Below are 14,376 nucleotides of genomic sequence, written 5' to 3' on the forward strand. Positions count from 1 at the left end.
AGAGAGGTATGGGCATTGTAAATGTCATCTGGCTCTGTGTGGTAGGGCACAGCACAGCGGATGTCATTCCAGATCTAGAGCAGAACCCAACTGGGGAAGTACCTCCACCTTACAGAAAATCGCAGCCAAATAACACTAGACCCTACTCATAGTGTTGTGTTCCTGCCGGTGAGTAAGGTTGCCAGAGCTCAACGAGGGGTGGGAGGGTGTTAGGGTCGGCAACGCGCATGTAACTCCTCTGGAGTTGCAGGCGTACATAGGCTACGGATACTGCTTACCATCAGGCAGGCCGTATGCTTGTTTGCCACCGACGTAATATAAAAATAAAAATAAAAAACACACAATTAAAATATTTCATACGACATGTGCTAATAATTTGTCTCAGTGTAAACAAAAATATATCATAATTATGATATTAATTTTCAAATTCAAAATGGCGGACATGTTTTATAACTTATTTTAAGAAATTATGAGTAGTTTAAGACTTTAAAAAGCAAGAAATTGTTTCTTGCTTCTGTTTGTATATGTATCATGTAGTATTTGATGTTTTCATTATTTTTGAAAGTCCTCAGGGTGCCGATTACGAAAATGACATCCATTATGGAACCCAAGAGGACGGACATTCATTTTTCTTAAAAATCGGTATGGGTGTCATCTCCGAGGTTCTTCCAGGTTCCGATTACGAAAATGACGTCCATTTTGCAATCCAAGATGGCGAACATTATTTTTTCTTAAAAATCGATATGGGTGTCATCTCCGAGGTTCCTCGGGGATCCGATTATGAAAATGACGTTCATTTTGAAATCCAAGATGGCGGAAATTATTTTTTCTTAAGTCGATATGGGTGTCATCTCCGAGGTTCCTCGGGGTTCCGATTACGAAAATGACGTTCATTTTGAAATCCAAGATGGCGGACATTAATTTTTCTTAAAAATCGATATGGGTGTCATCTCCGAGGTTCCTCGGGGATCCAATTACGACAATGACGTTCATTTTGAAATCCAAGATGGCGGAAATTATTTTTTCTTAAAAGTCGATATGGGTGTCATATCCGAGGTTCCTCGGGATTCCGATTACGAAAATGACGTCTATTTTGAAATCCAAGATGGCGGACATTAATTTTTCTTAAAAATCGATATGGGTGTCATCTCCGAGGTTCCTCGGGGTTCCAATTACAAAAATGACGTCAATTTTGGCGGTTCTTGTTGGTGCAGATTTCAAAAATAGAGACCATTTTAGAATTAAAGGTGGTTGATATCACGGCTACACACATCGACACCCATTTCAAAAAGTAGCGACCGCCATATTTATTTTCAAAATAGATGCCATTTTTGAAATCCACACCCCTAAAAACCCAGAAAACAACACCCATGACGACTTTTTCAAAAAAGTGACGTCCGCCATCTTTATTTCCAAAATGGACGTCATTTGTAAAATTAGTACACATACATCATACAACATGAAAACTAAAAACATTTCCATCCTCTTTTGGGCAGTTGTGTAAGTCTGTGATAACCCTAGGTAGGTACGGAGACCTTGAGCGGTGTCGGCATTTACGCAAACATCAAAGGCGTCGGCCCACTGTTACTTTTTAGTTTTTACACTGTGCTTTTACTGTGTAAACGAAAACGTCACATGATATATCAAAAGAAAAGTTATTTTATCTTATACCTTTAAACGAGCAATTCTTGTATATATATATATGTATATATATATATATATATATATATATATTTCTGTGATCTCGGAAACGGCTCTAACGATTTCGCTGAAATTTGGTATATGGGGGTTTTTGGGGGTATACAATCTATCTAGATTAGTCTTATGTTTGGGAATATGGTGACTAATTTCGTGTTGCCGGCCACTGTCCGTCTGGTCCAGCGGGTTAAGACGCGGACTGCTAAACGAGTGTTACGGGTTCGAATCTCGCCCGGTGACTAACTTTTGTTTTTTTTTATATGTTCAAGTTTATATATAATTTTTTAATTTTTATTGTTTTACACAAGTTTAATTTAGTAAAAAAAAAATGACCTATGTAATAAGAGAAATCGACAATAGATGGCGTTACTCTGTGACAAGTGCTGTAAGGTTAAAATCGATTGTAAATAATAATAATTGTCAGTTCACATTTTACTTTATAAGTTTATGTAGATTATCACCACCATATTACAATAAATAGTTATAACCGAGCGAAGCTCGGTCGCCCAGGTACTATATTACTAACTGTACTAGGTTGCCTTTTTAACAAGTTGGTCCAGTCCATGGTTGCCTACATTTTATATAAAAATCGGTTAATCTAGGCGACCATTAACTGGACCAACTTTTTTAATACGGCAACTTTCAAATAAGCTTTCATTAGATATATCATACGATGAAATAACAAACAAAAAAACTATCCGTACGCAATCTTACAAGGCAACCTACTTGAAATGTATCACTGTGAATTTTGTCTTACATTTATTTCTTATCAGAAATAAATAACATGAGGGTGCATATACCTTATAACGTATCTCTATATAACTATCGGTTATCAATATTAGCATTAGCGGTTAACAACAACATTCCCCTTAAAACAAATAACTATCGCGAGGAAAATACCAAGTCCAAACATCTGAAAAAAATCGGGAAAGAAAAGCTGCAACTGGCTTTTAAAATGGTACAAGGAAGGGTGGTCATCTGTATGAGAATGTGTTTTTTTTTGTCTCTATTTGACCCAATGGTTGACTGGTAGAGAATGCCTTTTGGCATTAAGTCCGCCATTTGTGTTTTTTTTTGTTTGTGCAATAAAGTTTAAATAAATAAATAATATTCATGTAACGCGATAACGAATTCTACGTGAACGAAACCGCGGGCAATACCTATTATAGTAACAACAAAATAACAATTTTCTATTGCTATTAATTTAAAACACGCTTTAGGAATTTTTTTGATGGACCGTAGACGCAGTCAAGGGCACCCCGCTCCCCACTACCGTTGTTCGCTGCCTCCTGCCACAGCGCGCGGCGCGCGCAAACTTGCCGCGCGTTTGAAACGTAACGTATTTATATAAGCAAGGAATGCATACATATCAGTAATGAGTGTCGCGGTGATTTTATATTTCTAAATTTTTGTTTAGTAACTGAGATCATTGTTGATGATCGATTATTATTAACTCTACAAACTTTAATTCAATATCAGCTATACTGCTTAACCTGAAATCAATATCTAGACAAGCACATTGTCTACATGTCTAACTTTTTACTAGAATACTAAGTTGATCGATAATATCGTAATTTTGCAATATCAGCAACTCTAATTCTATATTTACAAAATAACTCGTGTTTTTACGTTTACCAGAAAGCAGCTGTTCTAGATTTCTAAAAACTGAAAATTGTACATAAATTGAAGTGTTATTCGATATGCTAAAGTTTTCTGTAACTTTAATTCTATATTTACTTAGTTATTAGCAAAAATTAAAATATTTAAATATAACCGAAAGCTCAACCTTAAAATTTCTAACTTTTTACCAAAGTATTATTTAACATACTCCCAATGACATATCAAAAAAGAAAAAACTTTAATATTATCGAAACCCATTTTTGTTCAACCGCTGGTCTAGAGAAGCCTGTAACGGAGTTCGTGCACCACCTATAATAATAATAAAACTCTGTAATTTATGGTGAACTGCGGGTAAAGATGACCACGAGTGGAAGCCCCACGACTGTTTGACTTGTGGTAGAACTAAATAGACACCGTGACAATGAAAGGAAGGCGATGGTGAATGGGACATTTTGGACATTTTTATTTTATTTTTACTTAGAATTACGAGCGTAAACCCCTTTCGGTCTTTCGGTGCTAATAAAAGAAAATTATCCCGTGATTTGTATTTCCATTTTAGAGGTTATGTTTATTATTTTCGTCACATAAATAAATAACTTTGACGACCGGTCTGGCCTAGTGGGTAGTGACCCAGCCTATGAAGAGCATTTTCGTGTGATAAGCACGGATATTTTGTGCCTGAGTCATGGGTGTTTTCTATGTATTTAAGTATTTATAAATATTTATATATTATATATATCGTTGTCTAAGTACCCCCAACGCAAGCCCTATCAAGCTTACTGTGGGACTTAGTCAATTTTATTAGTGTAATAATGTCCTAAAATTTATTTTTCATTATTTTTTATCTATGCCTATAGTTAAAGAAAATCAGAACACAATTTCAATTGCAAAAAGACACAAACAATAATAGTCTCCTCAACGTCGTCGCTCAATCGGAAATTCAAACGAATTGCAATGGAAGGTAACATTAAATTAAATATCTAAACAAACTAGTGTTCGTGCTCAAAGGCTTGGCTTATTCAGTAAACATAATCGGACAGACAGACGGACATGACGAATCTATAAGGGTTCCGTTTTTTGCCATTTGGCTACGGAACCCCAAAAAGGCTGGAGTTTTTCAAGCATTCATTAGTGGTAAAAATAGGTAAAGGTATGCTCGGAAAATGCACTTATATCTTCGCTTTATGCATTTTTGCGAAACAAAATTAGTTTTGAGAATAACATAAAAGAAAGTTTTGAAATAGCTTTAGAGCTCGTTTAAAACATTGGCCGATAATAGGTACAGTCCACATAAATATAGTGACGGCCAAAAAAGCCATATATCGGAACATATCCTTTTTTCTATTGTAACAAAGGTGTGTTACGATATATTTGGTCATTTTGGTCATCACTATCTACTATATTCTGACTGTACGGAGCCATGTAAACACATTTTTTATATATAACCCTACATAATGCTATAAACGTCCATAAAATTATGCAATACATCATCGATGAATGATTGCAATTAACAAAGTATTTGTGCAAAGGGTGGCAGATGGATTACATAAAAAACAATAATCGGTCACACGTACGAAGAATGTGTAATTACCATCCGCCAACAAACACCTTGAACTATGCGATTATGATCGCGCATAATCGTGAATAATCGCGTATAATCGGCAATAATCGCAGGTGGCCCACAACCCACGCGCGCGATGCCATTTCGATGCAAGCATATTGCTAATTGATGGTTTCCTATGACCTGCATTTAATTGTAATTATTTATCGTAACCCTAGGGGTAAATTAAAGGTGTTATAGCCCTTCTAATAATAGAATAGATTGGAACTATACGTTCATAATTCTGTCATTTTCGAACGTTAAATAACCCTTTAAAATATTATTTTTTCTAAAGCTCTACGCTTTTTACTGCATCAATTAATTTTTGTATTATGCCACCTGGTATCTTTTAGATATTCAAACAAAAAATCTGAAAATCATCGCCTAGGAACTACTACTAAGAAAAGCACATTGTAAAATTACTCACGAACGTTACCAATAGAGTATCAATCAACAATATCACGGGTATTATTAATGCTTTCACTGCCAAGATCTATCAAAGTAGTACAAAATGTGCTATAATGGATGCCCAAGGCTCTTAAGAGCCGCAATTACCGAAGCGGTCATACTTAGCTACCAAAGATGGTGTCATAATTTACTTTAAATATTTTGGCCTAAGGCACGAAATATCATAAATATTATTTTTATATTTTATAACATATAAATTAAGATCATTTTGCCAAGAGTCTATTTTAATATGAATATAAGCTCCGTAAATCGTACTAAATAACTTTTCATTTCTCATGCTGTGAAAATTAGTCGCAGTCGTTCTAAAAAGTGTGCAGAAAATGATGCGTTTCTGCTCTATAAGTTATTTAAAAAAAATTAAGATAACTTATTACAATTTTGCTTTAAAATGGATTTTTTGTACAATTTTCATTCTGATAATTAACTCCCCATTCCATAAATAACAATATTTTTACCTAAATTGTTAATTGCAAGTACCGTCAAGAAATGCTACTGAAGTTTATAATTATAGCCAGGTTTTTTTTAAATGCTCATGTATTTTACAGTCCTCGTATTCGAAATGAAAAGTACTTAGAGTGTTTAACTCGGGTGAAAGCCACCATTTCAGTCTGGGAATATTTCACCTCTGGGAATAACTACCTCGTCAGAAATGCGTGCCTTTCATCCCTTGGTTAAAAATCTACTATTATTTCATTCCTCATTTGCTAATATTGATTTTAATTTCTTGTTATTTCTGGATTGGTGTTGCATGATTTGTTGATCATACAGTTCTAATTAAATTTATTCATATTTGCTAGTTAATTGCTATATATCTAAGCCCAGTCGTGTTGGTAATATGTATAAAAATGCTCAGATTTCTTTTTTTATTTAACTAGGAACAGTATCTAATTACAAACTACCAGTATAATATAAGTATTGCTCAATATTCGCTAACCATATTGTAACTTTTACTAATCTACATTTCAATTCAATGCATCAAACATAATGCAGTAATATTAAATAAAAAACAAATTTAATATAAAATTGACGATAAAATAATCTTATTGACATTTCGGTGCGCTGCAACAGTATTGCAGCGCGACATTACTGGCGACTGCATTACTGCCGAAAATGTCAACATTGATGATGATGCCCGGATTTTGATATTTTTGGCAGTAATGCAATCGGCCGTACATATTTCAAACCAGGGATCGGAAACCGGTATTTTTTGTATGGGAACGAAAACGGTATTTTTTCGTTCTTTGTTAATTATTTCATTCCTAATCGGGCAATCTAATAATACGAAGTTGTTATCTAAAAACACAACTGAGTCCTACATTTTGAGTATAAAATGAACCGAAATATATGGTTATTTCGATGTTTTTGCAAAAAACCGGTTCCGATCCCTGTTTCAAACGTCACCTTAATAAAGGTGTATTCCCATCTGATGGAAATAGGCGCTACATTTCCATCTGTGCCTGCCTCTTGATGGTGGTGGTCACATGGGGCGGGCACAGATGAAAATACACAATAATAAAAGCGTTCAGCGTTTTAAAAAGGAGCTCGGTATATGCTTTGACAACCATAATCCTAAGAATTGGCGCAAGCAACATTTTATTCAAAAGCGACTAAAATCTGACCTTTCAACCCATAAGGCAAATCAGGCCTTATTGGAACTAGTTCGGTTTCAACAATCACGGAAATGAAACATTACTTTTGAAAATATTTATACTGTTATTATCAACAGATCCAGGCAGAAATCAAACAGATTAGACTGAAGATAAGTCTCAAATGCTCAAGTATTTGGTTAAGCTAATGTCGTCTTACAAGACATAACATACAGTACGACTGCATCATTCGATCTACAAACAACCAGGAATCATCTGTCATGATTAGACATCTCGCAATAACGGTAGCCAACTTTTACAATCCTCGTAAACTTGAATTCTCTATCTTACGCCACAGAAATAGAATTGATTTTTGATATCGATAATTTATTAGCTTCGGCTATTGTAATGTTAGTATTGTGCTGTAGCAAAACGATAATCAGTTGAAATACGGTTGAAACAGTTCTATTGATCAAGCTGTACGGGGAAATACAATAGCTCTCGTGTTAAGACGTAATGCGACTACCGTTATATAAATAACAAGCTTTGTAGGTTTTGACCCGAGTGGAATCGGTCCGGATGGTCACTGTAATAGCAATGTCAAACCCACTGCTGTAATGTACAAATTTAATATTTGAAGGAAAATTGTAGGTAGATTATATTTTACATGAGAAAAATTAAAAACAAAATTAAATTATATATCAGGCGATATTGACGCTAAAGAAGATCTCTTACATAATTAATATAAATATCTTACACGTTACGTATTTTGCATGAAATTGTAAAATAAGCAACATTATATTGAAGGTCGTATAAAAGTTTATACAGGAATATGTATTTCGTGAAAGTTTCGGCAATAAGGTGACTTTAATTTGACCAAGATTGGATGATTAAATCATATACTACATGTTAATAATGTGATATCCCTATACCAGGGGTTCCCAAAGTGTGCGCCGCGGCGCCCTGGTGCGCCGTAGAAAGTAAAGAGGGGCGCCGTGAGTTCTATCATTATCCGAAACCACAAATATTCGCGGGTACCTATTTGAGCGCTCGCATCGGTAAATAATATAGCGTCGTGTCACTCTTTTTCGACCGTGATTTTAAATTTACAAGGGCGCCGCTGCAAAATACTAAACTTGTAACTGCGCCGCATGTTGAAAAAGATTGGGAACCCCTGCCCTATACAGTACTTACTATATATATATGGAAAATTTTGAAACCACTACACTGTAAGTATAGACTATACTTATCCCTCAATTTGTGCGGTATATGTCAGAACATACAATCCTTTTACCGACTTTTTGTATTTTTTTTTTCGTAATCAGAATCATTGAAACTATTGAGCCTCAAGGAGCTTTGAACTCAGTACCAAGGTACTAAAAAGGTATAAAATCAAGATTTTTTTTATGTGCCAAATTAAGGGATATCCATTCAGGAGTGAGCTACACGCAAATGAAACGATTAGGAGTTTTTATAAGGTCGGTAATTATATGCCATGTAGTTAAAATATTGATATTCATCGAAGTATCCTGTTATGTCAATAAATATGTCTTATCATATGTAGGTATATTAGCTACATTTTCCTGAATAACAAAGTAAACATAATTAAAGCTATGCTTACAAATAAGGTAAATTAATTGGTATTACATTAATTAAACTTCAGTTAACAAACATTTTAAATAAGAATATAAACGGGTCGTGTGTAAACTAAACAATAAAAGCCATATGTGTATGTGTATACTTGTGCATACCTTTTTTTGCATTGAAGTACGTATTAGATACTAAGCGCAGAATATGCAGATACTTATCCTCGATTAGTGCTAGGGCGTAACTAGTGGTAAAATAATGTATTTTTGACTTTAATTAAAACCTTGGAACAAAACTACCCACTTTTACGTTTATAAAAACAAAACCCAAATAAATAAAAAAGCGGCCAAGTGCGAGCCGGACTCGCCCATGAAGGGTTCCGTACCATTTATGACGTATTAAAAAAAACTGCTTACTAGATCTCGTTCTAACCAATTTTCGGTGGAAGTTTGCATGGTAATGTATATCATATGTTTTTTTTTTAGTTTTATCATTCTGTTATTTTAGAAGTTACAGGGGGGACGGGGGGGGGGGGACATTTTACCACTTTAGAAGTGTCTGTCGCCCAAACTATTCAGTTTGGAAAATAATAATATTAGAAACCACAATATCATTTTTGAAGACCTATCCATAGATACCCCACACGTATGGGTTTGATGTTTTTTTTTTTTTAATTTTATGACGTATTAAAAAAACTGCTTACTAGATCTCGTACTAACCAATTTTCGGTGGAAGTTTGCATGGTAATGTACATCATATATTTTTTTACTTTTATAATTCTCTTATTTTAGATGTTACAGAGGGGGGGGGGGGGACATTTTACCACTTTGGAAGTGTCTCTCGCACAAACTATTCAGTTTATAAAAAAATTATATTAGAAACCTCAATATCATTTTTGAAGACCTGTCCATAGATACCCCACACGTATGGGTTTAATGAAAAAAAAAAATTGAGTTTCAGTTATAAGTATGGGGAACCCCCAAAATTTATTGTTTTTTTTTTCTATTTTTTGTGTGAAAATCTTAATGCGGTTCATAGAATACATCGACTTACCAAGTTGGAACAGTATAGTTCTTATAGTTTCGGAAAAAAGTGGCTGTGACATAAACGGACAGACAGACGGACATGACGAATCCATAAGGGTTCCGTTTTTTGCCATTTGGCTACGGAACCCTAAAAAGGACCTAAATCTGATTACGACATAAAAGTGAACAAGAATCCGTTAAATAGTTAAAAAATATATCTCCTACAATATATCTTTATTAGAAACTTAAGGAACGCTCAATCATCAAGTTCATTATGAGGTTTTTGTCAGGTAAGTTATTATATAGAAGCAATAATATGGTATAGGGCTCGTCCAGAAATCATATGATTTGACCTACTGTTGATGGACTGGTGGGTCATGAGTCAATCAAAAAATTCGGTTTGTTAAAATCACCAGTTATTTTGCAATCAGCTAACCTAACGGAAAACCAAGCTAAAACTCACATATTAATTATGATGTCTCTGTTTGTTTCAGTAAGGACATAATGGGGTTTCCCACTTGGACTAAAACACCTCGTATAAGTAAAACGAATGATTTCACACTTTTGAAAACCTTTAGTCGGCCAGAAAAACCAGCGAGTTGCCCTGTTTGGCCATAAATAAATTTCCTAATCTTCCAGTGGTTGCAAGGAAATATATATTTGAGTAAGTCTTACACAAATTAAACCAGCTGTATTGTAGATGTCGGAAGACGATGACCAAGTATCTACTAAAATAAATGATTATTACGGAACATGATACCAGTGGAAAGGATCAAAAGGTGCATGCAATATAGTAAAAGAAATACGTACATTAATTTCTTCATATATCTCCTTCTCGCCGTGACTAACACATACGATTCCTTTTGCCCGCCCGTGGGCAAGTACTTTTTTCCAACTTTCGACTTCATTCGGCGATCCCCTCACAGTCACTTCAACTTTTCGATTTACTGGAAAATCAAACCAATATCCTCGTTATCACTTTTTTACTCTCGAAATGTCTTCGGTCCGTTGCGGCTCCTACAAATGAAGAGAATGGAAGTTGAAGGTATATACAGACAGGACTACACGATAGGAAGATTGGAAACTAACTAACAGGCAAGCGAGAAATAAATACGAAAAATGAGTTAGTCATGCAAACGGTTAGTAATAAGCTATAAACTTCCTCGTAATAAGGTAATTGTATTAAAATATGTTACATGCCATTAATTATAACGAGCGAAATCTGTCTCAACAAGTACCACACAAATGCACATTATATATACCTATTACCAACATATATGTATACCTATCACATCAATCGTAATTTGTTTTTTTTTTCAAGTTATTTTTTTTCTACAATACTATCAAATTCAAAAACAGTAAAAAACGAAACAATTATATTTTGATCGGTGGCATCACGTTAATGTGACCGCTTCAATCAGAGTTGTAAACGGTCAATATCACGTGATTGACAATCGCGATTGATCTTCTAAAGGAGCCGCCTTTACATGATGTTAACCCTGGCAGTCCTGACACCATGCAAAAAGCGGCCAAGTGCGAGTCGGACTCGCCCATGAAGGGTTCCGTACCATTTATGACGTATTAAAAAAAACTACTTACTAGATCTCGTTCAAACCAATTTTCGGTGGAAGTTTGCATGGTAATGTATATCATATATTTTTTTTAGATTTTTCATTCGGTTATTTTAGAGACACATTTTTTCACTTTGGAAGTGTCTCTCGCGCAAACTATTCAGTTTAGAAAAAAAAATATATTAGAAACCTAAATATCATTTTTGAAGACCTATCCATAGATACCCCACACGTATGGGTTTGATGAAAAAAGATTTTTTGAGTTTCAGTTCTAAGTATGGGGAACCCCCAAAATTTATTGTTTTGTTTTTTCTATTTTTGTGTAAAAATCCTAATGCGGTTCATAGAATACATCTACTTACCAAGTTTGAACAGTATAGCTCTTATAGTTTCGGAAAAAAGTGGCGGTGACATAATCGGACAGACAGACGGACATGACGAATCTGTAAGGGTTCCGTTTTTTGCCATTTGGCTACGGAACCTAATAAAAAAAGTAAACTTGAAATCACATTTTATTTACACCCAAGAGCAATTTAGACGGGCCATTTCGTAGGGAATTTCCATCAATAGTTACCATTTTTTTGCTCTTGACTGTTTTTATTGAATTACGAAATAGTTCAAATTATTTTTGAGACCGATTTACATAAATTGGTGTTTATTCATGATGCGCTAAAATAATCACATAGTTTTTAACGGCTATCTTTAGTAACGGATATCCAATCGGTCACTAAAAAAATTATTGATTTTATACTCGCAGATTATCACTAGCCCAGTTCGTCAGTACCCACGGCCCATATTATTTCGTAACGGTACTTTTCATTATAAAACAATAGTCGATATCGAAGTACGAAACTTATCAGGGCCTCGTCAAATCAATGCTGTTACAACGAAATTATAGACGTCGAAGTAGGTTCCTAATAATTAACTTTCCATCTCGGATTCGAATAGGCTTTCCGAGAATTTCTTTAATAAACAGTGTAATTTAGAGCAGCTTTCCTAGTTCACTACGCCAATTAAGTTCTAATTTAAATATAATCTTAATTAAGAGCGGATATCGCACACAAATCTCAAAATTTAGATCATGTAGGTAGAAGGTGGCGACGGTTCCAACTAATAATAAAATGTTATCTTAAGATGTTAAATTTGTATTCAAATCTGATATACTTAAGTAACAATCATAAAACATAGATAATGAGCTAAAATTAACATACAGCGGTCAACGGAAGTAAGAGGCTTATCTGTTAGATCTTGTGTTCGTGAGATAAAAAAGAAGTAATACAATTATTGTGAGCAGACCACCTAGAAATCGGTATTATTCTTGCAGAAGCATTAGAATCTATACAAAAAAAGATACTAAAACAACATGAGATATAACCTAACAGTGTGTTAGATGCCGTTGTGTAAATATAAGAGAAGCTCCAAAATACTCGAAGGCAATGTTGAATTGTTGAAAGCAATTTAGTAGTCTGCTATTGTGATGAGATAGATACCGCTATTAAAACATGAAACTTAGCATGCGAATGAGGCGTGGCACTTAAACCCCACCGTTACCATAAACAAAAAGATAATTGAAAACGTGGGAGCGACTGCATTGTGTTAGACAAAATTTTACCTAAACAACGGATTAAATTGAATAAGAGCTGATGAAGTGGCCGGCTCACGGAAACACAATTTTCTCTGAGATAGCCATGAGGCGTTTTATGGGCTTCTCGACAAAAGGCATAGAAAACTCGGCGAGGTTTCATCATAATCTTGCAGAGGTGACCGTTATCTCCACTTTCCTAGAGTTGTATTTTTAATAAAATTAAAATGATAAGCATAAATATTGCTTTATATTTATGAAATGAAACATAACAACTGGCAGGTACACTTCAAAATTGAAATCAAGTCTTGAAAATAAATAGGTTATCGTGACATCTCGACTTCTTGGAATGCATTTTCATTTTTTTTAATAGTTTCACTAAACATGCAATTTATTTTGGATTCGTGAGGTTTATCATGAAGTCATGATTAAGTACGAGTATTAATGTTTATCGATTTTGGTTAATTTGGTTATATTAGGAACAAAACTATACTAACGTAACGTACGAATACAACATTATCAACACAACGAGGAGATTCCAGCATTCTACAGGATTTATTTAAGTTGCTTTTGCTTATCTCAGTTTAACTAGACGTAAAATGCAGCGAGCGACGTCTGCGGGCAACTTGTTCACACGTAGCTGACACGCCGCGTGTCATAAACACGACGTAAAACCGGGAGCATGCATGTGCACTATGTGCAGCTAAACTTTAGCGCACGTTCACACGCAATTTCGCTCTCGCGAGTTTGTTTGTGAAACTTTGGTGACATAAAATCTTATCAGAGGAGGAAATATAATGCTACGTCAAAGCTACAAAGTACCGTACCAGACAAATATAAAACTTTTGGCTTTAAAAACTTTTTATTATACTTGCTGAATTATTTTCTTATTTTATGCCCAGTCTATGTCAAACATTTTCAAATCAGAATTACTTAACAGCATTAAAAACTATAACAACTGTATCTCAACACATTTGTGTTTATATTGTTATGTGGACACTTGTTACGAAGATTTTGTAATTTTCCCGTCATTTAATTTTCACTACATACAATGTAATATCCCTTTTCGGCTTTCTAACTCTTTGTCTCAAATTTCTTTCAAATTACGTAAATGTATTTATCATGCAGTATTCACATAATAAACTATGCCGTAAGGCACTATTATGGTCCAAACATTCGCTATTGTTCGTGTTGCAATGCCGAATTTCGACGTCTCAATCAAATGCATCAGTCAGTTCAAAAACAACATATTACACTAAAGAACATATGGTGACTTACGTTGTTGTTGCAATATAGAAACCATAAGCCGGACTCAGTTATCGATCAAATTAATCGCACCCACACATAACGCAACGCAACGAACTGACAGAAAAAGAGTGATTAATTATTGAATCAAATATCACTCAAGCTAAGAACAGTCTTGCACGAGCAAGGTGAGATTAAGGTCTCACTTGAGCACTAAACACTTTGTCAATGGCACTAAACTCTTTTTTATTAGTTATAAATATGTCGCGAAGTAGAAGATTGATATATGAATTACTTACATAATTTTACAACTAGGTAAATTAAGTTAAAAATACTAAACAAAAAACGAGATGAGTTACTCGTATTAACCTATTATTATCGCGCTAATTAGATA

At 34.5% G+C, this 14,376-nt stretch overlaps 1 protein-coding gene across 6 annotated transcripts in view; it reads right to left on the bottom strand.

Moving 5' to 3' along the window:
* Positions 1 to 14,376, bottom strand: part of LOC133526667 (rap1 GTPase-activating protein 1) — a 413,034-nt gene that overhangs the window by 142,994 nt on the left and 255,664 nt on the right. For 4 of the 6 annotated variants that reach the window (XM_061863364.1, XM_061863366.1, XM_061863367.1 and 1 more), the window contains exon 2: positions 10,395 to 10,601. The exons of the other annotated variants lie outside the window; for them this stretch is intronic. In XM_061863364.1, coding sequence (XP_061719348.1) covers positions 10,395 to 10,492 — 98 coding nt within the window. In that variant the 5' untranslated portion in view covers positions 10,493 to 10,601. The remainder of the gene's footprint in view (positions 1 to 10,394; positions 10,602 to 14,376) is intronic. 6 annotated transcript variants of the gene reach the window in all.

Source organism: Cydia pomonella, chromosome 16 (genome assembly GCF_033807575.1).
Source record: "Cydia pomonella isolate Wapato2018A chromosome 16, ilCydPomo1, whole genome shotgun sequence".
Taxonomy (NCBI): domain Eukaryota; kingdom Metazoa; phylum Arthropoda; class Insecta; order Lepidoptera; family Tortricidae; genus Cydia; species Cydia pomonella.